This window comes from Papio anubis, chromosome 13, assembly GCF_008728515.1.
Source record: "Papio anubis isolate 15944 chromosome 13, Panubis1.0, whole genome shotgun sequence".
NCBI lineage: Eukaryota > Metazoa > Chordata > Mammalia > Primates > Cercopithecidae > Papio > Papio anubis.
Window position 1 is genome coordinate 35308859 of NC_044988.1, and position 25445 is coordinate 35334303.

The 25445-nt window shown below is 37.2% G+C and overlaps 1 protein-coding gene across 8 annotated transcripts in view; it reads left to right on the forward strand.

The window, feature by feature from the left end:
• Positions 1-7768, forward strand: part of IL33 (interleukin 33) — a 46514-nt gene extending 38746 nt beyond the window's left edge. For all 8 annotated transcript variants that reach the window (XM_017949874.3, XM_017949876.3, XM_017949878.3 and 5 more), the window contains 6 exons: positions 322-447; positions 984-1109; positions 2659-2784; positions 3348-3398; positions 4244-4335; positions 5766-7768. In XM_017949874.3, coding sequence (XP_017805363.1) covers positions 322-447; positions 984-1109; positions 2659-2784; positions 3348-3398; positions 4244-4335; positions 5766-5966 — 722 coding nt within the window. In that variant the 3' untranslated portion in view covers positions 5967-7768. The remainder of the gene's footprint in view (positions 1-321; positions 448-983; positions 1110-2658; positions 2785-3347; positions 3399-4243; positions 4336-5765) is intronic.
• The last annotated feature ends 17677 nt before the right edge of the window (positions 7769-25445 follow it).

Below are 25445 nucleotides of genomic sequence, written 5' to 3' on the forward strand. Positions count from 1 at the left end.
TAGTTAACTCCTGATGTGAACTAACATGAGGTCTTTATTTCACTTTGTGTAAATTTTCCTATGTTTCAACATAAAATTAACTAATTTTGATTATGGGGTGCTGCCCCCCTCTCTTCTGGGGTGCTACATAGATATAGTATATGCTCTATATTACAACCCTAAAACCTAAAAAATTCTGAGTTTTGAAACACAGCTGACCTAAGGGTTTCTGATAAGATACTGTGAACCAGTACTTGCTTTCTGGGTCTGCTACACTCAGGATTTGTAAAAGGATAAAGATGAATGGAATGTAACAGTCTCACAAGTTTTTCAATTGTTTAGAATCCCAACAGAAGGCCAAAGAAGTTTGCCACGTGTACTTTACGAAGCTCCGCTCTGGCCTTACGATAAAAAAGGAGGCCTGTTACTTTAGGAGAGAAACCACCAAAAGGCCTTCACTGAAAACAGGTAAGGGGAACTGTATATTCTCTGGCAATAGTGGTAGGTATCTATTTGCCTTTGCTTACCACATCTAAATATGCAATTATTTTTCCTCACTCCAAGGTTCCTTTTAGAAAATATTAAGGATGACGAACTGGTTTTTAGCTATTTTAAAAAGGGCATACAAAGAATTTGCATGACAGAAATGATTATGTTATAATGTTAAGTGAAAACAAAAGATACACAACTATGTATAAATATGTTTACAATATTTTTAAGTGAATTTTTTTAATTTAAAGGAAGTAGGCTTAAGTGTTAGTAGTGCTTACCTTTTGGGTGTTGAGATTGTGGGTGACTAGTTTTCTTCCTCCTGATCTCTAATGAATGTGCTTCTACTGGGGTATAAGTGTGCCAGGAGGTATCAATCCCTTTGGTCCACGGAGTGGCCAAAGCCCTGGAGTCAAGCACTACTCTCAGCAAGCAACCTTAACTGGGAATTCTCAAAGGGGTGTTTGTGCAGAGTGGGGATTGATGGTCCATCCCTAATCCCATCTGGTCTGCAGGTGGAAAGCACAAAGGACATGTGGTACTCGCTGCCTGTCAACAGCAGTCTACTGTGGAGTGCTTTGCCTTTGGTATATCAGGGGTCCCGAAATATACTAGAGCACTTCATGATTCAAGTATCACAGGTATGACTGGTTACAGGAGTGACGTGGGAGTGAGGAGGGAGGTGTGACACAGGACCCTGGAAAGTGCTACTCCAGGTAGCAGTCCCAAGTCTGTGTCTTTAATGTGTACCAGAAACTTCTGCCCATTCGCAGCTGATGTACCCATCTAATAGTATGCAAAGTGGCACAAGGGAGCTGTTCTAATAATGCACAGGCATTCTCTAGTTAACACACCATCATTATTTTGAAATACTTGCTATGGATTGGAATCCCATGGTCATTAGTTTTGGTGAAAATATGTTATCTTTTGGGAAAAAAACACATTTTCCCCCCAAATTTCAACATTTTGACCATTAAAGAAAAAAGCTATTGTATTTTTAAATGTAATTCTAACACTTTATACACTTTAAGTAGTAGTTACAATGGTTTTAAATTTTATCACATCCTTGTACAAGGTTCCAAGTTGATGATGACTATCAGTAAGTGAAGAGATCATCATTAAAAAAAAAAAAACTTGACCAGGCGTGGTGGCTTATACCTGTAATCCCAGCACTTTGGGAAGCTGAGGTTGACAGATCACCTGAGGTTAGGAGTTCAACACCAGCCTGGCCAACATGGCGAAACCCTGTCTCTACTAAAACTAGAAAAATTAGTCAGTTATGGTGATGTGCACCCATAATCCCAGCTACTTGTGAGGCTGAGGCACAAGAATCGCTTGAACCCTGACAGAGGTTGCAGTGAGCCGAGATCATGCCAGGGCACTCTCGCCTGGGCAACAAGAGCAGCTGTCTCAGGAAAAAAAAAAACAAAAAAACTTTTCCTGGAATTGCAGTTGCCATTTCAAGCATTATTCCTGCTATAAATGTCCTAAATTCCCAGAAGCAACACTGAAGTTTCTCATTCAGTATTTCTAAATCATTTACTTTAGAAGTTCATGTACAAATTCAGTATGTAACATTCTCCTTAATATTTTGTATACTATTTTTTTCCAGGCCCCATATAGGTAGTCCCTAAATCTGCTCCAGTTTACCTCAGCAGGCTATAAAAATATTATCATTTTCTATGTGTATTTTGACACTTTTTAAAAGTTAGGAGCACTGCACTAAGTGTCCCTGTTATTTAGCCAGAGAACAGGGTTCATACCCACATTCTCCAGGACTGTCAGAAACTTCTGGGTAACTCCATACTTTATAGATGAACATTTATTTATCCATATCTATCAAAATACAGTTCCTTCTTTACCACAGTCCCCAGACCACGTGGTGTCATGAAGTGAAGGTTTCTTCAAGCAATGTCTGTTGGTTTCCATTTTCTTTTTCCCCACCAAACACTCCCATAAGCACACTCACATGGCCTCCCAGGGCCTTTGTGCAGGACACTAGCACCTTTAATCCCATTCAAGGGTCACATCTCAGCCTTTGAGCTATGTAAAACTTGTGCCAAAGGCTTTCATCTAGCCAACAGTGACATACAAAATGCAACTCAAATTGCAAAAATGTTTTTTGAGAGAGCATTTTTTAAAAAGGTTGCCAAAAGAATTGTACCTGACAAGTTTTTGAATTCTTAACAGGAATTTCACCTATTACAGAATCTCTTGCTTCTCTAAGCACATACAATGATCAATCCATTACTTTTGCTTTGGAGGATGAAAGTTATGAGATATATGTTGAAGACTTGAAGAAAGATAAAAAGAAAGGTAGATTATTTTCTTTTTCTATAACGATGTAATAATGACTAATAAAAGTAAAATGTTTTAATAAAACTAAATCTACCAAACTTTAAACAATGGATTAACTTAGACATGGCAAACAAGTCATGCTGTATGCTAACTCTAATGCATTGGCAGTGGATGCCGGAATCCACTTGTATGTCAAGATGGATTCAGAAGTTTTGTCAGGTTCATCAAAGAATGCTGACATTGAAATGTAGTATCTGTTGTGAAAGATGGAAAGAGGGACCACAGGTATTTGCTATCTCTAAATTATCCAATAGATCTTTCTAGCCTTATTAGTATCACCAAAGTACAACTTCTTTGTCAATGCTATGAAAAATATTTTAAATATTTTAATAACAACTATATTGGAGAATTCATCAGAGCATATTCATGCATTTTTGAGACCTTTCTCAAAACCACAAAAGTTTTGCTTTTATTGATATATAATAAAATGGGAGGATATTTTCTGATGTTATATATGTGTTGGAACTGAAAACTTAAGAAAATTGTGTCTCACCAGAGGGATTTTCTGTATTCTCTTTCAGATAAGGTGTTACTGAGTTACTATGAGTCTCAACACCCCTCAAGTGAATCAGGTAATTTGGAGAGCTGGGTAGCTATAATGCTTGAATTCTTAAGTATGGGGTAAAGATAAATAAAATCCTTTTCACCCCATAGGAAAAAAGATAGTCTCAGAAGGTTATCTCCAACCCAAGCTCATGGTAAAACCTTAGATTCTCAGAGGATGCATTCTCATCCATTTTACAGCTTAATCGTTAGGATAAAGTTTTGGCTACACTTAATAGAGATCCAAAACAAGAGTGGCTTATGGTAGATAAAACTTTCTGTCTTAGCCACGGCTGGAATGGCTCAACAAGTTGTCCAAGGAACCCATCTCCTTCTATCTTGTGGTTCTGCCAACATCTACATGGTTCAAGAGTACTTGGGAGCATGATAATGTCCGGTCAACAGGACAGAGAAAAACAAATGCATGCATTCTATTTCCCTTTAAGGGTACAATCTAGAAGTTGCATCTAACACTTCCTCTCATCTCACATTGGTCAAAACTCGGTTGTATTACTACACTTAGGCAAGCTGGGGAATGTCGTATTACCATCCCAAAAGAGGAATGAATATTGGGGGACACTATGAGTGGCTTTACATGCAGACAGGAAAGCTGATGCCCAAAGAAGTACCCATTAGGGTCACAACTCTCCAGTTAAAAAGCATATAAAAAAACTAATTTCTCTCCGGTTTATAAGCACCCTCTGCTTATCAGTGCCTCTTGAATTTGGGTACAAATACTTCTAAGTTACCTGTTAGTGAATGAAGTAATTATTTTAATGTAATGTCTTAGAGTCTTTTCCTGGGTGCTGAATTCATTTAAATAAAGATGAGTTACAGTTCTTAACTTTATCATTTATACTTTCTTAATTGTAAGGTGATGGTGTTGATGGTAAGATGTTAATGGTAACCCTGAGTCCTACAAAAGACTGCTGGTTGCAAGCCAACAACAAGGAGCACTCTGTGGAGGTAAAAAAAGAAAAGAAAAGAAAAGAAAAGAAAATTATACATATATAAATGATTACAGAACTGTCATGAATGATTCCACCAACTTGTGTAGATTTGGGTGTTGGGGTATTTTGCAGAAGGATTTTTTTTGTGCTATTGTATATAAAGCACAATCACTTACTACAAATGACTTTCTTCTAGAGTAAGGAAGGTAGGAAAGTGGCATGTATGGCTTTGCTACTTAAAGTCTGCTCTCTGCCAGCAGCACAGCATCACCTGAGAGCTTGTTAGAAATGCAAGATTCCAAGCCTCCCAGAAATAAATCGGAATCAGCATATTTTAACAAATCTCCAGGAAATTCATATGTGCCTTAAAGTTTGAGAAGCACTGTTATATAGAATGATCTCAAATCCTTGCTATTTGGTTTTAGGAACTACTATGTTCCTCTAGGAAACATTTCTTTGTATAATATTGTTTTCTTAAACAAATATCAAAAAATAATTTTCCATTCTGAGCCTGCTTAAGGGAGGGTCATAAGAGTTTCCATGTGCCAAGATTTATAAATAATCTAACATCTACATTCTGAACATAGGATTCATTGCATATTCTTCTTTAGTTAGTAAATGGCATTATTATATTGGTCATGATGTGTAATTATAACTATTTTGACAAACAAGTCAAAGGTAGAGGCATGGAAGAAAACAGAAGAGCATAATATAGAAGATAAATTATATAAATACACAAAATTATAAAGCTAACACACACAGCCATGTAAGGCCTTATTAACATAAACAGTGGATAGTAACCAGCATCTTCCTAACCAAAACATTCCTAAACATATATAATCTAGTGTTTGGCATGTATAACTACTCAATAATAGAGCTACTTAGACTGAGCTCTATTATGTAGCAAGCACTGTGCTAAATGTTTTACAAATATTATTTTATTTAATACAGTAACTCTACAATGGAGTTGTTGTATTGGTCAACTGTTGCTATGCAACAAACCATCCCAAAACTCAGTGACCCAAAATAATAATCATTTATATTTATTCATATGTCTGTAGGTATTTTGAGGATTGACTGATCTAGAAAACTAGTTAGACTAAAAAAATGAAGCTTGAGAGATAAAGCAACATGCCCAAGGTCTCAGAGATAGTACATGTCAAAAGAAGGGCACAAATCCAGAACTGCTGCATCCAGATCCAATCACCCCAATCCATACTGCCTCTCTAACTATATTGACTATCAGTGAATCAAATCAAATCCACCCCCCACCCCTCTGGCCCTGTACTCACTTCTCCCCATCTCCCCTCCACTACTCACTAAGCAAGCTTGCTAGAAATATCAAGTCATACATAAGTATTCCCCTTTAGTTTCCAATACAGGCAGGTAACGTTGACTCTGAACTTCCCATTCACATATGGATTGCTTTCTCTCTTGTTTCCTCAGCTCCATAAGTGTGAAAAACCACTGCCAGACCAGGCCTTCTTTGTCCTTCATAATGAGTCCTTCAACTGTGTTTCATTTGAATGCAAGACTGATCCTGGAGTGTTTATAGGCGTAAAGGATAATCATCTTGCTCTGATTAAAGTAGACTATTCTGAGAATTTGGGTCGTGAGAATATCTTGTTTAAGCTCTCTGAAATTTAGTTGATGGAAACTTGTGGGTCTTGGGTTGAGTACCCAAATGCTACCACTGGAGAAGGAATGAAAGATAAAGAAAGAGACAGTGACATCTAAGGGAAACGAAGAGTGCTTAGCATGCTGTGGAATGTTTTCCTTATTATACATAAAAATATTTTTTCTAATGCTTCAGTTCTTTTTTTCTTTCCCTCTGTATAACTGCATATTCAATGCAAGTATCAGTATATTAAATAGGGTATTGGTAAAGAAACTGTCAACATTCTAAAGAGATACAATCTGACTTTCACTTTTCTCTAGTTTCAGTCCAGAAAGAACTTCACATTTAGAGCTAAGGCCACTGAGGAGAGACAGAGATCCTTGTCTCTCTGTAGACAGGGATCCATTTTAAAGAGCTACTTAGAGAAATAATTTTTCCCCGTTCCAAACAATAGGCTCAAACACTAGAGCTGCTAGTAAAAACAAGACCAGATGCTTCACAGAGTTATCATTTTTTCAACTGGAATAAAACACCAGCTTTGTTTGTAGATGTCTTAGGCAACACTCAGAGCAGCTGTCCCTTACTGTCAGGGGATACGGAACTTCAAAGGCCCACATGGCAAGCCAGGTAACGTAAATGTGTGAAAAAGTAAACATAATTGAAAAGACAAATAAATTCAGTATTTATAAAGTGAATAACTTCATTTCTAATTGTTTAATTTTTAAAATTCTGATTTTTATATATTGAATTTACTTTAAGCAAGGCATTCTTACATTAGGAAGTGAAGTAAATTTTAGTTCAGACATAAAATTTCATTTATTGGGAATATGTAACATGCTAAAACTTTTTTTTTTTTTTAAGTACTAAGCCACAACATGTTTTAGAGCATCCAGGTACCATATAATTACAATCCATGGTAAGGCCAGAAATCCTCTAACCTACTACAGCCTAGATGAGACACCGAATTAACATTAACATTTCAGTAACTGACTGTCCCTCATGTTCATGGCCTACCATCCCTTCTGACCCTGGCTTCCACAGACCTATGTCTTTTGATATACTCGCAGTCACACTGGGTGAAGTTGCTTTTAATCCTTGCTTCCCATGTGCTCAAGTCTTTTTGTTGTCCAGCTTCCTGATAACCCTGCTTACTGCGGAATATTCATTTGACATCTGTCTCTTTTCATTTCTTTTAACTACCATGTCCTTGATATATCTTTTGCACCCCCTGAATTTCATTTCTGTATCACCTGACCTCTGGATGCCAACACATTTATTCTGCTTTTTCTATTGTAGAATTTTAGATAAACCTATTAATGGCAATATTTTTTGCTAAACATCTTTGTTTTTCACTGTCACTAGGGCAATAAGATTTATACTCAACGATATACCATTTTTTTAACTAGTAAAGGAATAGTTTTTAAAGTCTTAGCAATTTCTTTTGCAATTTTTCTTAGACTTAATACTTATGATAAATGACTAACATAGTAACAGAATATGAAATATGACCTTTTCTGAAAGTATGTACTTTTAAATTTCTACTATATTGAAACCTATTAGATGTAAGTGCTGGTAGAATATAAGATAAAAGAGGCTGAGAATTACTATACCAGGGAATTACAATTGTAAAACAATATATCTTTGTTTCATTGTTTTGTCAATAATTGTTACCAAAGAGATAAAAATAAAAGCAGAATGTGTATCATCCCTTCTGAAAAACACTAATTATTGATGTGTGCATCTGTACGATAAACTTAAAATGATTATTAAATAACCAAATATATCTACTACATTGTTTATATTATTGAATAAAATATATTTTCCAAAAGTATGTGAGACTATAATGATTTTATCATACGATGACTCAATATTCTGAAATTCTTAAGTGAAAGTAAGCATATTCCAACCTACCAATGTTGGTATCCAGAGTAGGTCATTACCTGATAATTTTGGTGATTAAAAACTAAGTAACATTTTCAAGAGAAGAGATTGTGTCTTTTTCACCTGTGTACTGTCAGTGCCCATACTGGTGGGTGACACAAAGGTGTTCAGTGACTTTTACTCAGGATCAAACAGCCAACAGGTACCTGCACCAGAACCTTGATCTTACTATTCTGACTCCTTTTGTAGATAACTTTCAACTCAGCTCGCTTATTTTCAGTGTTTAATTTTCCTTTTCTTAAAAAAAAAATTCCACCATCATTATAGTCAGTACAATTTGATTAAAATATTCAAATGTGGGGTGGCATTTTTGTCACTTACCTGTATGTGTTTTGATGGTCCAAATACACATTACTGGAAATAATTTGTTCATTTAATTGTATCAGAAAGGATAATTGTGTCAAAACTTACTTTTTCCGCATTTTATTTGTGTTCTTTAGGTGTTTATGTATTTACTGAATATCGTGAAATATTGTCAAGAAAATTTTATCTGAATGAGTAAAATGACTTAGAATTGGGAAATAATAGGTAAGAGTTGAGATTTAGGTGGAATTTGGAAAGAAAATTGCCAATCTAATTAGAAAACAGCAGCTTGATTTAAGACTAAAACAATTTATTCATAATCCCCACTTTGCAGAACAAAATAAGCCAAAAAATAATTTCAATCTTTGTGCCTCATGCTGAAAAATTTCATGATGGATAGAAATCTTCAGCTGCAATCCCATTACTGGGTATATACCCAGAAGAATAGGAATACAAATCATTCTACATAATATATATCTACATACAAATGATATAATACAAATATAATACAAATCATATCTACATAAATATACATACATACAAATGTTCACTGCAGCACTATTCACAATAGCAAAGACACAGAATTAACCTAAATGTCCATCAGTGACAGACTGGATAAAGAAAGTGTGGTACATACACACACTAGAATACTATGCAGTCATAAAGAACAAGATCATGTCTTTTGTGGGAATATGGATGGAGCTGGAGGTCATTATGAACTTATAAATACAAGTAGACTGGGGTCTACTTGAGGGTGGAGGGTGGGAGGAGGGACATGAACAGAAAAACTAACTATTGGGTACTGGGCTTAATTCCTGGGTGATGAAATAATCTGCACAACAAACTCCCATGACATGAGTTTACCTATGTAACAAATCTTCACAAGTACCCTCAAACCTATAACAAAAATTTTTTAAAAATTAAGTAATTTAAAAAAAAAGAAATCTTCAGATGTGGTACTCCAGTGGGAGTTGGAGCAGTAGGCTTGTCCCAAAACTCCTTCTCCCTTCAAGTATAAGCCTATACAGCCCTGAAATCTCATCTTCTAGCAGTTATACATCAAATAGGTGCCATATGTACTGGACTTTGCTAGGCACCATGACAGCACAAAAGAAACCTAAGCCATGCTCCTTGTTCACATGGAAATTAAAACATATGAAATATGTATTATTATTATTCTTTTTAAACAGAGTCTCACTCTGTCGCCCAGGCTGGAGTACAGTGGCATGATCTCAGCTCACTGCAACCTCCGCCTCCTGGGTTCAAGCGATTCTCCTGCCTCAGCCTCCCGAGTAGCTGGGACTACAGGTGCCCACCACCATGCCCAGCTAATTTTTGTATTTTTTAAGTAGAGACAGGGTTTCACCATATTGGCCAGGCTGGTCTTGAACTCCTGATCTTGGGATCCGCCTGCCTTGGCCTCCCAAAGTGCTGGGATTACAGGCGTGAGCCACCGTGCCCGGCCCCCTAAAACATGTACCATATGTATTATAACTCCAATTCTGCAGTACAGTTGTGCAAAGGTGAGAAAGATCAGTGTGGGTTTGTCATCAGGGAAAGAAATATAACTGAATTGTCTATCCCTATACCCTAAAACCTACCCTGATCTATTCTTATATCCATTCTCAAGGTCTTGTTAAGCAGGTTCCTCATGCAGGTCTTAGGTAAAAGGGGTAAATTCAGTTGTTTTAACCCCTTTAGTGGTCAGGATTTGGTATAGGGACTTAGGAGTCTGAGGAAATAAATCAAGAGATGAAAGTGAATGCAAGTTGGTAGAGAGAGAATCGATTAATTATTTCCTGCTGAAGTGCCAAGATGACTGTGATGGTTAATATTAGGTGTCAACTTGACTGGATTGAGGGATGCCTACATGGCTGGTAAAGTATTGTTTCCGGGTGTGTCTGTGAAAGTGTTGCCAAAGGAGACTGACATTTTTGTTTGTTTATTTTTGAGACAGGGTCTCACTCTGTCTCCTAGGCTGGAGTACAGTAGAGCAATCTCAGCTCACTGCAACCTCAGCCTCCCAGGCTCAAGCGATCCTCCCACCTCAGCCTCCTAGGTAGCTGGGACTACAGGTATGTGCCACCATATCCACCTAATATTTGTATTTTTTTGTAGAGCCAGGGTTTCACTATGTTGTCCAGGCTGGTCTCAAACTCCTGGGCTCAAGCAATTCACCTGCCTCAGTCTTCCAAAATGCTAGAATTACAGGCTGAGCCACCATATCCTGCCAAGATTGAGTTTTGAGTCAGTGGACTGAAAAAGGAAGAACCACCCTCAATGTCAGTAGGCACCATTCAATCAGTCACCAGCACAACTAGAACACAGCAGGTGGAAGAAGGGTGATAAACTTGCTTACTTAGTCTTCTCATACTCTCTTCCCTTGCCAGGTACTTGCTTCCTCTCCTCCTATCCTTGGACATCAGACTCTAGGTTCTTCAGTTTTTGGACTCTGAGATTTGCACTAGTGGCCTCCCAGGGACTCTTGGGCCTTTGGCCTCAGACTGAGGGCCACACTTTCAGCCTCCCTGGATTTGAGACTTTTGGTCTTGGACTAAACCACTCTACCAGCTTCTCTTTTTTCCCCAACTTGTAGAGGGCCTATTTTGGGACTTCACCTTGTAATTGTGTGAGCCAATTATCCTTAATAAACTCAGATAGATAGATAGATAGATAGATAGATAGATAGATAGATAGATAGATAGATAGATAGATACAGTGTGTATATATACATTGTGTGTATGTGTGTGTATATATATCCACACATATATAGATATATACACACACACACACACACACACACATATACATACATATATATATCCTACTGGTTCTGTCCCTTTGGAGAACCCTGACTAATACAAAGATGAAACACTCATCCAAGCTTAATTACAGTCCCTAGCACAGAGGATGCTCCCACAAAGAGATTACGTGAATCAGTGTCCAGTGGATTAAGAACAGGGTTGGTTTGCTGCTTATAGGCTGTGCAACTTTGGCAAGGTAAGTAACCTCTCTCGATATCTATTTCTCCTCTGTAAATAGGGAGCACCAAATATTGTAATTGTCTACCTAATATCCACAACCACCACCCTTACTGCTTTACCAATAGACCCTCATTTTTTTTTTTATCAGATAACAGTGCACATAACTAAAAATACACTCTTTCCCAGATTCCAATGCAGCTAGATAGGGTAACCATTTGGCATAGTTCTGTACAATAAAATATAAGCAGGATAGTGGTTTAAGAAAAACTTCTTTTAAAAAGACATATTTGACTGGCAAGCCCTTTTTCAGTCTTTTACCCCTTCTTCTCTTCCTGCCTGAGCCATAGATAGGATGCTGAATGCAGAGCAGCCAACTTCTGACCACAAGGTGAAGAGCATGGGGACAAAGGCCTCCACATTAGAAGAAGTGGCAGGAGGAGCTGGACCAGGCTCACGCCTATAATCCCAGCACTTTGGGAGGCCAAGGCAGGCAGATCACTTGAGGTCAGGAGTTCGAGATCAGCCTGGCCAACATGGAGAAACCCCATCTCCACTAAAAATACAAAACTTAGCTGGGTGTGGTGGTGCACTCCTGTAATCCCGGCTACTCGGGAGGCTGAGGCAGGAGAATCGATTCAACCTGGGAGGCAGAGGCTGCAGTGAGCTGAGATCATGCCACTGCACTCTAGCCTGGGTGACAAAGCAAGAGTATATCTCAAAAAAAATAGAAAAAAAAAAAAAAGGCAGGAGGGAAAGATAAAGGAATCCTGGTGTAGTGGATGATATTGGTACTCTGCCCAAATTCCCTTGAATTTCTTTATATTGGATTATTTGATACCATTACCATATGTGCCACACACCCATACCACCACCATCTTCCATGTTCTTTCAATATCCAGCACTTGCAGCTCTTACAAGGATTGCCTTTGTTGTAGTGATGCTGCTTTGCCCCCTTGCACGGAGAGATGAAAATGTCTATGAGTGTGCATTACTCCCACCAGCCTCACAAGGCTTTTGAAAGCCCAACTCCCCAGTTCTTGGGTGGAATACCTCTGTCTTAAATTTCACTCAAAAATTCTCCTATGGGGCTCATGGTGAATCTGCCCTGTGCTGCACTTTAGCATGAGATCACATTCTTAGATTCCTGTTCGTTTCTGCCCTGTCTTGCCCTGTCCTGCCCTGACTGCCTTATCAGTATTTCTCGGGAATACTTCCTTAGTAAGTCACATTATCATAATCCTTAACTCAGGATCTGCTCCTGGGGAACCTAATGTAAGATACCAGGTCACAGGTGACATTGGAGAGCTGCCATATCAATCTTCTAGTACTAACTGCAAACTTTATGTTGAGAGAGAAAAATAAACCCATGTCTGCTTAAGCTAGTGTTGAGTTTTCTGCTGAATATGCCTTAAAGCAAAATTTACCCATAGAAGACATGATGTTAACACCTGCTCCTTAGGCCACTGATAAGAATTTCCTGGAACATAGCAAGCACTCAGTGAAAGTTAGCTTAGAAAAACAAACCAACCTGACTGATAAGGATAACGACTTTTCTTAGGTAAAATTAGAACACAGAAAGACAATCAAATGACTCCACAACTTTAACAGAATTTATTTTCTGAGAGATAAAGTAGGAGGCAGAAATTAGAAGATGAGATCTGCCAGGTATTAATCTACAAAACAAATCTATGAAACAAATAGGTATTTATTTATACTTCTCAACCTACAAATAGGTTACATAAATTCTGTCATATATGTCTTAGTTCATTCAGGCCACGATAACAAAATTAACTGAGTAGCTTAAAAACAACAGCAACTTATTTCTCACAGTTCTGGAGGCTGGGAAATCCAAGATCAAGGCACTGGCAGATTCATTGTCTCATGAGGGCCTTTTCCCTAGACAGCATCTTTTGGTTATAACCTCACATGGCCAGAGTGAGGCCACCTAACTCTCTGGGGTCTCCTTTATAAGGCACAAATCCTACTCATGAGGGCTCCACCTTCATGACCTAATAACTTCCCAAAGATCTCGCCTCCCAATACCATCACCTCGTGGGTTAGGATTTCAACACATGGGGGGACACAACCATTCAGACCATAACAATATGCATCGAATATTACATTATAAATATAAGAAAATTTAATAGTAAAAATGAAAGACTGATATTCCTTCAAAAGATCATTGGACAAAAGTGTAGATGTTCCAAGATACAGGAATTGGATAACTAAAAATTTATATAATAATTTATTAATATTAAATAGGTCAGAAAAAAAATAGAGAAATCAAAAGCTGTATATTGAAGAAAAATCAATAAAATTGGTAAACCTTTGTCCAGACTGATCAGGGAAAAAAAAAAGAAAGAGGACACAAATTACCATTATCAATAATAACAGAGTTGACATGAGTAGAGATTCTAAAGATTTTAAAAAGAATAAGATGGAAATATTATAGGCATCACTACATCAATAAATTTGACACCCCTAATGAAAACACACAAATTCCTTGAGAGGCACAGACTACCAAGATTCACTCAAGAAGAAACAGGAAACATTAATAGCCCTCTATCTATTAAGGAAATTAAATGTAAAGCTCAAAGTCTCATAAGAAAACTTCACCCTTCATTAGTGAATTCTTCCAAACATTTAAGGAAGAAATAATATGAAATCTACACAAATTCTTTCAGGAAAACTGAAAAGGAGGAAGTTTTATTGAATTTTTCTATGAGGCAAAATACACTGACATCAAAAACAAACAATACAAGAAAACTACAGACCAATGTTTTTCATCAACATAGACACAAGAATTCTACAGAATTCCATAAAAATTTTTAGCAGCCAGGCATGGTGGCTCACACCTATTATCCCAGAACTTCAGGAGGCTGAGGCAGGAGTATTGCTTGAGAAAATGACACTGTCAGAAACAGAAATGAGGAGGTGGGAAACAAGTACGAAGGAAGATAATGAGTTTGTTGGGACAGGTTGAGGGTGAACTGACAACGGGATTATTAAATGGAAATACAGTTGGAAATATAATTGGTACATTCGAAAATCTTGAAGCACAGTTGGTAATCAGAACATTAGTTATCTTCCACCATCCCTTTATTCAACTCCTCCCTCTTATAGTTTTCCATTCATTCTTAAGTAGTAGACAGTCCTGCTGTCATATTAAGTTGCCAATACAGCCTCAATTCAATAATTAGAATGTCCAGTTCCATGAATAGACAAACCTCTGAACTCAAGTTAGCCTCCCAAAGCCTCTGCTGGTTCACTTTGCTCTATGTGGCCCCTGATGGCATGTGGGGGTGCTCTTTCCCCACCCTGTGTGTACCTGTGACTAATAAACCACTGCCAATCTCATCTGACCGGTGCTGGCTGTTGTGTGTTCCGCCATCTCAAGGTCCTCCTTTCCCCTAACTAAGAGAGTGGATAGGAAGTGTTCAGAACAGCTGGAAGCCTGCTGCTGGTTGAGGAAGGAGTAGTTAACAGACATCAAAGACTCTTAGACCCCGACCCTCTTCATTTCTCACTTCACATTGCCTTCCACACTCCCCTGCCCAAGATCATCAGTTCCCAGGGTTTTAGCTGCCCCTTTATTGACTGATAACTCTCCAGACCAGATATCTTTCCTGAGTTGCAAGTCAACTGTGCTTCCAATTGCCTATGGGACAGCACCATTTAGATATGATGCATGGTCGCTGATCACCTGGACTTTAGGTTACTTCTTTGCATGATCTTCTCTCTCATAGCAAGACCTTTTGGGTCTATAATATCTGAGACCCAAAAGGATTTGTTTTATCCTGAATTCTGACACCTGGAGTTGCCTGTCTGCCTGTAAGCTTTCTCTTTGTCAATCTTTGGACTTTCCTAGTCCTCCCTTCTTGCCTAGGCTGAGGCCCTAAGCTGCTGCTCACTGTTCAATCCTGACATTGAGCCTAATATTTGCAAAGGCTGGAGTCCAAAGAGATGTCAGTATTGTACAACGTCAAATTTATCTAAGACAAAAATATTCAGGCTCTGCTTAAAGTACATGACATGATCAAAGCTTCCCTAACACACTGAACCTAAAGAGAAATGTGGCATTTTTATGGACTCAACTGCCAATCACATTTGAGCAGGACCATTCCAGAAACCACAGACCTAATCAATAAATCAGCCATGGATTGTGGGTTACTTTTGTGCTGGGCCTCCATATTAGTAGAAGCATGATGGACAACAAAGAGCATGAACTTTGGCACTAGAGAGATCCTGGTTCTAATTTCAATTTCTTCCAGCTATGGGACTTCATTCCACTCTGAACCTCAGTCTCTTTGCCTATAAAATGGGGCTAATATTTCACTTAAATAGAGATCTTGAGAAGACGGGATAAGGACATGGCCGTAAGCACTTACCACAAAGCCTAGTGTATATTAGGTCAACCAATGTTAATCCTATTTCTCCTCCTCCACATTCATTTATAATTTAAAACCCACCAGCCTTTTTCTTTCCCCTCAAAAGAGGCCTACTTATCAAAGAGTCACACTCAAGGAAAACAAACAAAACTGGTTAAGTTTCCTGTTGCTTAGGCTCAGAGGAACTGGCCAGATATTCCCTTAGGTCAGAACGTTGCAGCTGTATGAGTCCTCAAACAGTATTTTTTAAGTTAAACACAGCCAAGAGAGCTAAGTATGTTTCTATTTGTTGGTGTTAATAATATGATATTGTGCAATACTGGCCTTTGCTTCTGTGAAAAGAATTATTTTATTCTATGACATTAAACAAACAGTTTGGAATTTTGGAATGAGCCTTAGCTGGGACACTGCCAGTTTGGCCTAAACAGTGTCTACTCAGTGAGAAATCTTAAGTAATTACGATAAAGCATTTTAAGGAGAACAAGATAAACTGATTTAGTAATTCAGTTTCATGCAACTACAACTTATTTAATAGAACTTTTCCTATTTTTCCCTGGAACTATCACCAAGACCCCATTGCTGGAAACAAAAACAATAAAGTATCCAATATTTGAAATTCAGCTATTTGGGGCAGCAATCTCTCCTATGACACATCCTTCCCCTTCCATATAAAAGAGCACTAGGAGGTGATAGAAAAGTCATGTTACTTTTTTTTTTTTTTTTTTTTGAAGCAGGGTCTCGCTCTGTTGCCTAGGCTGGAATGCAGAGAGGCAATCATGGCTCACTGCTGCCTCAACCTCCCACCTTATTAAATGATCCTCCTGCCTCAACCTCCTGAGTTGCTGTCACTACAGGAATGTGCCACCACGCCTGATTAATTTTTTTCTTATTTTTTGTAGAAATGAGGTCTCACTATGTTGCCCAGGCTAGTCTTGAACTTCTGGCCTCAAGTGATCCACCCCCTTGCCCTCCCAAATTCCTGGGATTACAGATGTAAGCCACTGCACCTGGCCAAAAAGTCATCTTTTTGAGGAGCACCAAGTTTGTAAAGAGAAAAAAATTTCCCTTCCCTTTATTTCTTGGAAACCAAAAGTGAACATTTTCCATAAAATCGTAAAATATGGCTAAATTTGGGGAGCCAGCCAAAGGACACTAATATTTGATTACTTGGCTGGTGCCCGCTCTACTACAGGCCCTGCCCAAGTACTACTGAGCCAGGGAAGGCATGTTTAGGAAAGAATATGGAATGGTCACAATAACAGTTTGAGAAACTTTATAAGACTGTTCTTTCAGTATTTGACAGAATAATTATACTAAAAAAAAATCATTAAGGATAGAGAAGACTGACAACACTATCAACTAAATTGACCTAGTAGGACATTTACAGAACATTCTACCTAACAATATCCATTATTTTCAAGGCACCTAGAACATTCACCAAGAAACACAAAACAACTAAAATCATATTAAGTATGTTCTCAGGCCAGGGGCGGTGGCTCACACCTGTAATCCCAGCACTTTGGGAGGCTGAAGTGGGTAGATCGCTTGAGGCCAGGAGTTCAAGACCAACCTGGCCAACATGGCTAAACTCCAACTCTACTAAAATACAGAAAAAATAGCTGGGCATGGTGGTCCCCACGACTGTAGTCATAGCTACTCGGGAGGCTGAGGCACAAGAATCTCTTGATCCTGGGAGGCAGGGGTTGCAGCAAGCCAACATCATGCCATTGCACTCCAGCCTGGGCAACAGAGTAAGTTTCTGTCCAAAAAAAAAAAAAAATTATCTGACCACATTGGAATTAAATTAGAAGTCAATAAGAGAAAGATATTTGGAAAATCCGCAAGTATTTGGAAATCAAACAATACTTTTCCATAACTAATTTTCTAATGAAAATTAGAAAATATTTTATTTAAATGAAAATAAATATAATATGTCAAAATGAGTGGGGCACAGCTACAGTAATGCTTAAAGGGAAATTTACAATATTAAATGCTTATTTTAGCAAAGTCTCAAGTCAATGCTATAAACCTCCACCTTAAAAACTAGCAAAAGAAAAGCAAATTAAACCCAAAGCAAGAAGAAAAGATATAATAAATGGGATAAATCAGTGAAATAGAAAACAAACAAACAAAAAAACAAATAAATAAACCCTGGTTCTTTGGATAGCTCAGAAAAACTGACAAACCTGCCACTAGACTGACCAACAACAACAAAAAGATGTAAATTATCAATATCAGGAATGAAAGAAGAGGCATCACCATCAATCCCATCGGATAATAATAGAATACTTTTAAAATATTTTTGTTAATGTATTTGAAAGCTTAGATGAAATGGGCAAATTCCTTGGAATCATTACTAACACTCACTGAAGAAGAAATAGATAACTTGAATAGCCATGTTTATTAAAGAAATTGAAATCATAGTTAAAACTTTGACACAACGTGAACTCCAGGCCTAAATGAGTTCACAGGTGAATTCTAGCCAACAATTAAGGAAGAAATTATACCAATTTTACACAAACTTTTCCAGAAAAATAGAAAGGAGGGAAATACCAACTCATTTTATGATGACAGCATTATCCCCAATAGCAAAACCAAATATGTTTCAAGAAACTAAAACAGAACAACCAATATCCTTCCTGAATATCAACTCAAAAATATTTAACAAAATATTGATAAATTGAAACCAGTAATATATAAAACATAATACATCATTAAATGTGATTTATTCCAGTATGCAGGGTTGGTTCCACATTTGAAAATCAATCACAGTCAAATTCATCATATCAACAAATTCAAAACCAAAATGATATCTTAATAGATACAGAAAAAGATTTGCAAAATTCAACATCCATTTGGGATTAGAAACTATTAGCAAACTAGAGATAAATGGGAACTTCCTCAACATGATAAAAATCACCTACACAAAACATAAATTTAATCTCATCTTCAATTCTGAAAGGCTGAATGCTTTCCCTCTATAGCAATCAGCAAGGACGTCTGTTCTCACCATGTCTACTTTAATATTGTACTGGAGATACTAACCAGCACAATCAGGCAAGAAGAAGAAATAAAAGGCAATAGATCAGAAAAAAGCAAAACTATCTTTGTTTGCAGATGACATGATCCTATATATTGAAAATTCTAAAGAAGCAATGAAAAAAAGCTATTAGAACTTACAAGTAAATTTAGTAAGGTCACAAGACATAGGGCCAATATACAAAAATGTGTACAGTATACATTTCTTATATACTATCAAAAATAATTATAAACTAAAGTGTGAAAAAATATATACAATAGAATCAAAACAAAAAATATATAGGAATATACTTAACAAAATATTTCAAGGCCTATACCACAAAAACTATAAAATATTACAAAAATTAATTTTAAAAGACACAGACCTAAATATAAGAACTAAAACTATAAAACCTCCCTAAGAAAATGCAGGAAAAAAATATGTACGAAAGAAGACATCTGTAAGAATCTGTAAGGACATCTGTAAGAAAGAAGAGGGAGGGAGATAGGGAGGGAAGCAGGACAAAAGCATGGAGAGAGGAAAGGGAAGGAGAGGAAAGAAGAAAAGGTAAGGAAGCAAAGGAAAAAATGAACATCTGTCTTTATTTCACGTTATACACAAAAATTAATTTAAAAAGACACAGACCTAAATATAAGAGCTAAAACTATAAAACTTCCCTAAGAAAACACAGGAAAAAAATCAGCACCTGACACTGAGCAACAGAGCATGGGACATGGCCTGCACCTTGCACAGGGCCTAGGAACCCGCGGCCGCCTTGAGGGCTGAGGGCGGGCACTACTGACGCTGCCACGGCCAGGTTCAGCCCTTGTTGCATAAATTCACCTAATAATAATAATAATAATAATAATAATGATAATGAATGGATAAGAGAAAATGGTATTGGAACAGTGGGAATCAGCAATTTTGCACAGGAAACTTTTTGGGAGATGTTTACTGTAGTCTGCCTGAAATTGGGACAAAATCGAACAAACAAAACTAGTTCAGTGCTTTGGAAAGTGTGAAAGCTGCTACTGAACTTTACTCTCCTATATCAGAAGAAGTTACTGAAATTAATGAAGCTCTTGCAGAAAATCTAGGACTTGTCAACAAATCTTGTTATGAAGATGGTAGGTGGATCAAGATGACACTGAATAACCCTTCAGAACTAGATGAATTAATAAGCACAGAGGCATATGAGAAATATGTAAAATCTACTGAGAGGTGAAACTGGAACCCCTAGAAAAACTAGTATGAAACAAAATTATTTAAAAAGAGTATACACTCTATGATTCTATTTATATAGCATTCTAAAAAGCCAAACACTATATAGACAGTAGTGGTTGCCTAGGGCAGGGATGGATTACAAAAGGACAACCTTTTGCAGTGATGGAAATGTCCTATATCTTGATTGTGGTGGTGGTTATACATCCGTATATTGCTAAAACTCATCAAACTATATACTTTAAAATGATGAGTTTTACTGTATTAAAATTATCATTCAATAAACCTGACTAAAAAGTAAAGTAGAATGGCAGCGAGACTGATTCCATGCAGTGTGGAATTCATGTACTAGCCTGTGAGTGAAACCTTTTGACATTTTTAGAGAGGACTGAAAGTACAATGGTTTTTATAGGGTCTCCTTGTTTGTTTGTTATTAACCAGTTTGAAGTCTGGTGCAATGCTAAATTCCGCAGTGGGATTGGAATTTGGTTTTGCCTAGAATAACAGGAAGATGAACTGCTGCTTATAGTGAGAGGTGGTAGAATATAATGGCTAAAAAGAAAACATGATTAAAATGAGATACAACTACATACCTATTCAAATGGCCAAAATCCAAAACACTAATAATACCAAATGCTGGCAAGGATGTGCAGCAGGAATTCTTATTCATTGCTGGTGGGAGCAAAATGATACAGCCACTTTGGAAGACAATTTGACAGTTTCTTACAAAATGAAACATAGTCTTGCCATATAATCCAGCAGTTTTGCTCCCAAATAATTACTCAAATACTTATTTAAATTCTAGTCAAATACTTGAGTTAAAAACTTAAATCCACATAAAAACCTGCACATGAACATTTATAGCAGCTTTATTCATAATTGCCCCAAATTAAAAGCAACCAAAATGCCCTTCAATAGATGAATGGGCAATCCAGACAGTGAAATACTATTCAGCAATAAAAGGAATGAGCTATTATGTCACAAAAAAATATGGAGGATCCCTACCTTGCTAAGTGAAAGAAGCTAGTCTGAAAGGCTACATACTCTGATCCCAACTACAGTCATACACCACACAATGACATTTCAGTCAGCGATGGACCATATATATCACTGTATCACAGAAGATTATAATGGAGCTGAAAAATTCCTATTACCTACTTATGACATAATCATAACATCCTAGCACAACACATTCCTCATGTTTGTGATGATCCTGGTATAAACAAACCTACTGCACTGCCAGGCATATAAAACCAGAGCACATGCAATTATGTACATAACTATTTTTTATGTACATACACAAACATTGTACAGCTGTATAAAAATATTTCATTTATATCCTTATCTATAAGCTTTTTTCTATTTTTTTACATTTTTAAATTTTTTTACTTTTTAAACTTTTTTGTTAAAAACTAAGACACACACACCTTAGCCTAGGCCTACACAGAGTCAGGATCATGAATATTACTGTCTTCCACCTCCACATCTTGTCCCACTGGAAGTTCTTCAGGGGCAATAACACACACAGAACTGTCACCTTCTATGATAATGATGTCTTTTTCTGGAATAGCTGGAAAAATCTGCCTGAGGCTGTTTCACAGTTACCCTTAAAAAAACAAATAGAGCACACTAAAATAATAAAAAGCCTAGTATGGTAGATACATAAACAAGCACAATAGTTTGTTTATTATCATTATTGATAACTACAGACTCTAGTTAGTAACAATGTACCAATATTGATTCATCAGCTATAACAAATGTAACACACCAACGCAAGATGCTAATTATAAAGGAAGCTGTTGGGAGGTGGGAAGCAGTATACGTGGGAATTCTCTCTACTTTCCACTCAATTTTTCTATAAGCCTAAAACTGCTCTAAAAATAAATTTTATTAATTTTTATATATATATATATTTGTAAACATGGATGATAGATGCAGACTACCTGAGTTTAAATCTTGGCTTTGTTCCTTAGTTGGGTGAACTAGGCTAGTGATTTAATCTCAACTTTCTTGTGTATAAATTAGAAATACTGCAGTGACTACTACATTATAAGATTGTTTTGAGGATTAATATGCGTAATTTCCTTGGAAACTTGCTATTTAAAATATGGTTCTTAGACATACAACATTCTCATTCACCTGGGAGCCAGTTAGAAATGGAGAATTTCAGCTGGGTGCAGTGGCTCACACCTATAATCCCAGCACTCTGGGAGGCCAAGGCAGGCAAATCGCTTGAGCCCAGGAGTTCAAGACCAGCCTGGGCAACATGGAGAAACCCCATCTCTACAAAAAATTTAAAAAATTAGTGAGTGTGGTGGCCCGTGCCAGTATTCCCAGCTGAGGTAGGAGGATCGCTTGAGCCTGGGGAGGTCAAGGCTGCAGTGAGCTGTGATTCTGCCACTGCACTCTGGCCCGGGTGGCAGAACAAGACCCTGTCTCAAAAAAGAAAAAAAAGAAAAGAAGAAAAAGAAAGAGAATGGAACATTTCACACCTCATCTTTGTCATACTGAATCAGCATTTTAATGAGATATACAGACTACTTATACACACATTATTGCACTGATTCATGTGAATGGTTCTCCCTAGTCATGCAACATGGGGCCTCTGAGGAAAGCACAATAAAATCTGAGCTCTATCCTAGCCTCCCAGAGATTTTTAACCTCTACTTCCTCCATGAATTTTTGTTCCTGGACTTAGAAGTCAGGGCAGAGGCAAGCCAAGAAAGGCAGCAAACCAGTTTAAACCCCTCCTCTCTCTTGTTGTCTTATATCTTCTTTTGCCCCTTTGCCGTCTGCCCCAGTCCTCACATTAGTTAACAGCTACTTTACCCAAACATCAAACTAGCCAGTGAAGCTACTGAACATGGTCATTTAAAAAAAAAGAACTCTCTTGGCCAGGCACAGTGGCTCAAGCCTGTAACCCTAAGCACTTTCGGAGGTCGAGGTGGGCAGATCACGAGGTCAGGAGATCAAGACCATCCTGGCTAACATGGTGAAACCCCGTCTCTACTAAAAATACAAAAAAATTTGCCAGGCATGGTGGCGGGCCCCTGTAGTCCCAGCTACTCGGGAGGCTGAGGCAGGAGAATGGCGTGAACACAGGAGGCGGAGCTTGCAGTGAGCTGAGATTGCACCACTGCACTCCAGAATAGAAGAAACAACAATAAGAATAATAAAAAAAAAAAAAAAAAAAATTAAATTAAAAAAAAAAAGAAGAACTCTCTCAACCAGGAAACCTCTTTAGCCATTACTCTTCATGGTTGGGTTGTTTTTGACAATATTAGGACTTGGCCAATCTAAAATTCTAACAAAGCAACTTGCCAAAACGGAGAGGATACTGACAATCTGCCAGACATTGCCATCACAGCTTCCATTCTCATGCTCAAAAACAAAGGCTCCTTCAGTGTGCCAAAGATTTATAATGTGTCAGTTAAATTCTAGTGAATAAGACCACAGTTGACTGAACTCTTTGCTAAAGCAACCGTCCTCCATACAGATGCCTTTGTTTTTTTAAAAAAAATAAATTTTTAATTTTTGTGGGTATATAGTAGGTATGTATATTTATGGGTTACATGAGACATTTTGATACAAGCATGCAATAATAATAATAATCACATCAGGGTAAATGGGGTATCCATCACCTCAAGCATTTATCTTTTGTGTTACAAACCAATTATACACTTTTTAGTTATTTTTGAATGTACAATTAAATTATTTTTTACTATAGTCACCCTGTTGTGCTAGCAAATACCAGGTATTATTCATTCTTTCTATTTTCTTGTACCTATTAACCATCTTCACCTCCTCCCCAACTCTCCCTGTTCCATTACTCTTCCCAGTATCTAGTAACCATCATTCTATTCTACTTTCTATCTCCATGAGTTCAATTGTTTTTAATTTTTATTTCCCACAAATAAGTGAGAACATGCAAAGTCTGCCTTTGTGTGCCTGGCTCATTTCACTTAACACAATGACCTCCAGTTCCATCCACGTTGTTGCAAATGACAGAATCTCATTCTTTTTTATGGTTGAAAAATATTTCATTGTGTATATATGCTACATTTTATTTATCCATTCATCTGTTGATGGACACTTAGGTTGCTTCCAAATCTTGGCTATTGTGAATAGGGCTGCAATAAACATGGAAGTGCAAATATGTCTTCAATATATCAATTTCCTTTCTTTTGAGCATATAACTAGGAGTGGGATTGCTGGATCACATGGTAGCTCTATTTTGAGCTTTTACAGGAACCTCCAAACTGTTCTTGATAGTGATTGTACTGCTTTACATTCCACCACCAGTGTATGAGAGTCCCTTTTTCTCCACGTCCTCAACAGCGGTTGTTATTGCCTGACTTTTGGATAAAAGCCATTTTAACTGGGGTAAGATATCTCACTGTAGTTTTGATTTGCATTTCTCTGATGATCAATGCTGTTGCACACCTTTTCACATACCTATTTGCCATTTGTATATCTTCTTTTGAGGAATGTCTATCCAGATATTTTCCCCATTTTTATCAGATTATTAGATTTTGACCTACAGAGTTGTTTGAGCTCCTTAGATATTCTAGTTATTAATCCCTTTTTAGATGGATAGTTTGCTAATATTTTCTCCCATTCTGTGGATTGTCTCTTCACTTTGTTGATTGTTTCCTTTGCTGTGCAGAAGCTTCTTAACTTGACGTGATCCTATTTGTCCATTTTTGCTTTGGTTGTCTGTGCTTGTGGGGTATTACTCAAGAAATCTTTGCCTACTCTAATGTCCCAGAGAGTTTCTCCAACGTTTTCTTTTAGTAGTTCCATAGTTTGAGGTCTTAGATTTAAGTCTTAATCCATTTTTATTTTATTTTTGTATATAATGAGAGATAGGGTCTACTTTCATTTTATGCATATAGGTATCCAGTTTTCTCAGTACCATTTATTGAAGAGACTGTCCTTTCCACAATGTATTAAATATGTTATTGGTACCTTCGTCGAAAATGAGTTCACTGTAGATGTATGGGTTTATTTCTGGCTTCTCTACTCTGTTCCACTGGTCTATGTGTCTGTTTTTATGCCAGTACCATGCTGTTTTGGTTACTATAGCTCTATAGTATAAATTGAAGTCAGGTAAAGTGATTCCTCCAGTTTTGTTCTTTTTGTGTAGAATAACTTTGGCTATTCTGGGTCTTTTGTGGTTCTGTATAAATTTTAGGATTGTTTTTTCTATTTCCGTGAAGAATGTCATTGATATTTTGATAGAGATTGCACTGAATCTGTAGATTGCTTTGGATAGTATGGACATTTTACCAATATTGGTCCTTCATATCCATGAATATGGAATCTCTTTCCAATTTTAAGGTCCTTTTCAATTTTTTCATTAATATTTTATAGTTTTCATTGTAGAAATCTCTTACTTCTTTGATCAATTCCTAGGTAATTGTTTTATTGGCAGCTATTGTAAATGGAATTGCTCCACTGTTTCTTTCTTACATCATTCACTCTTGGCATATAAAAATGCTACTGATGAACAGACAGTTCTCAAAAGAAGACATTCATACAGCCAACAGACACATGAAAAAATGCTCATCATCACTGGCCATCAGAGAAATGCAAATCAAAACCACAATGAGATACCATCTCACACCAGTTAGAATGGCCATCATTAAAAAG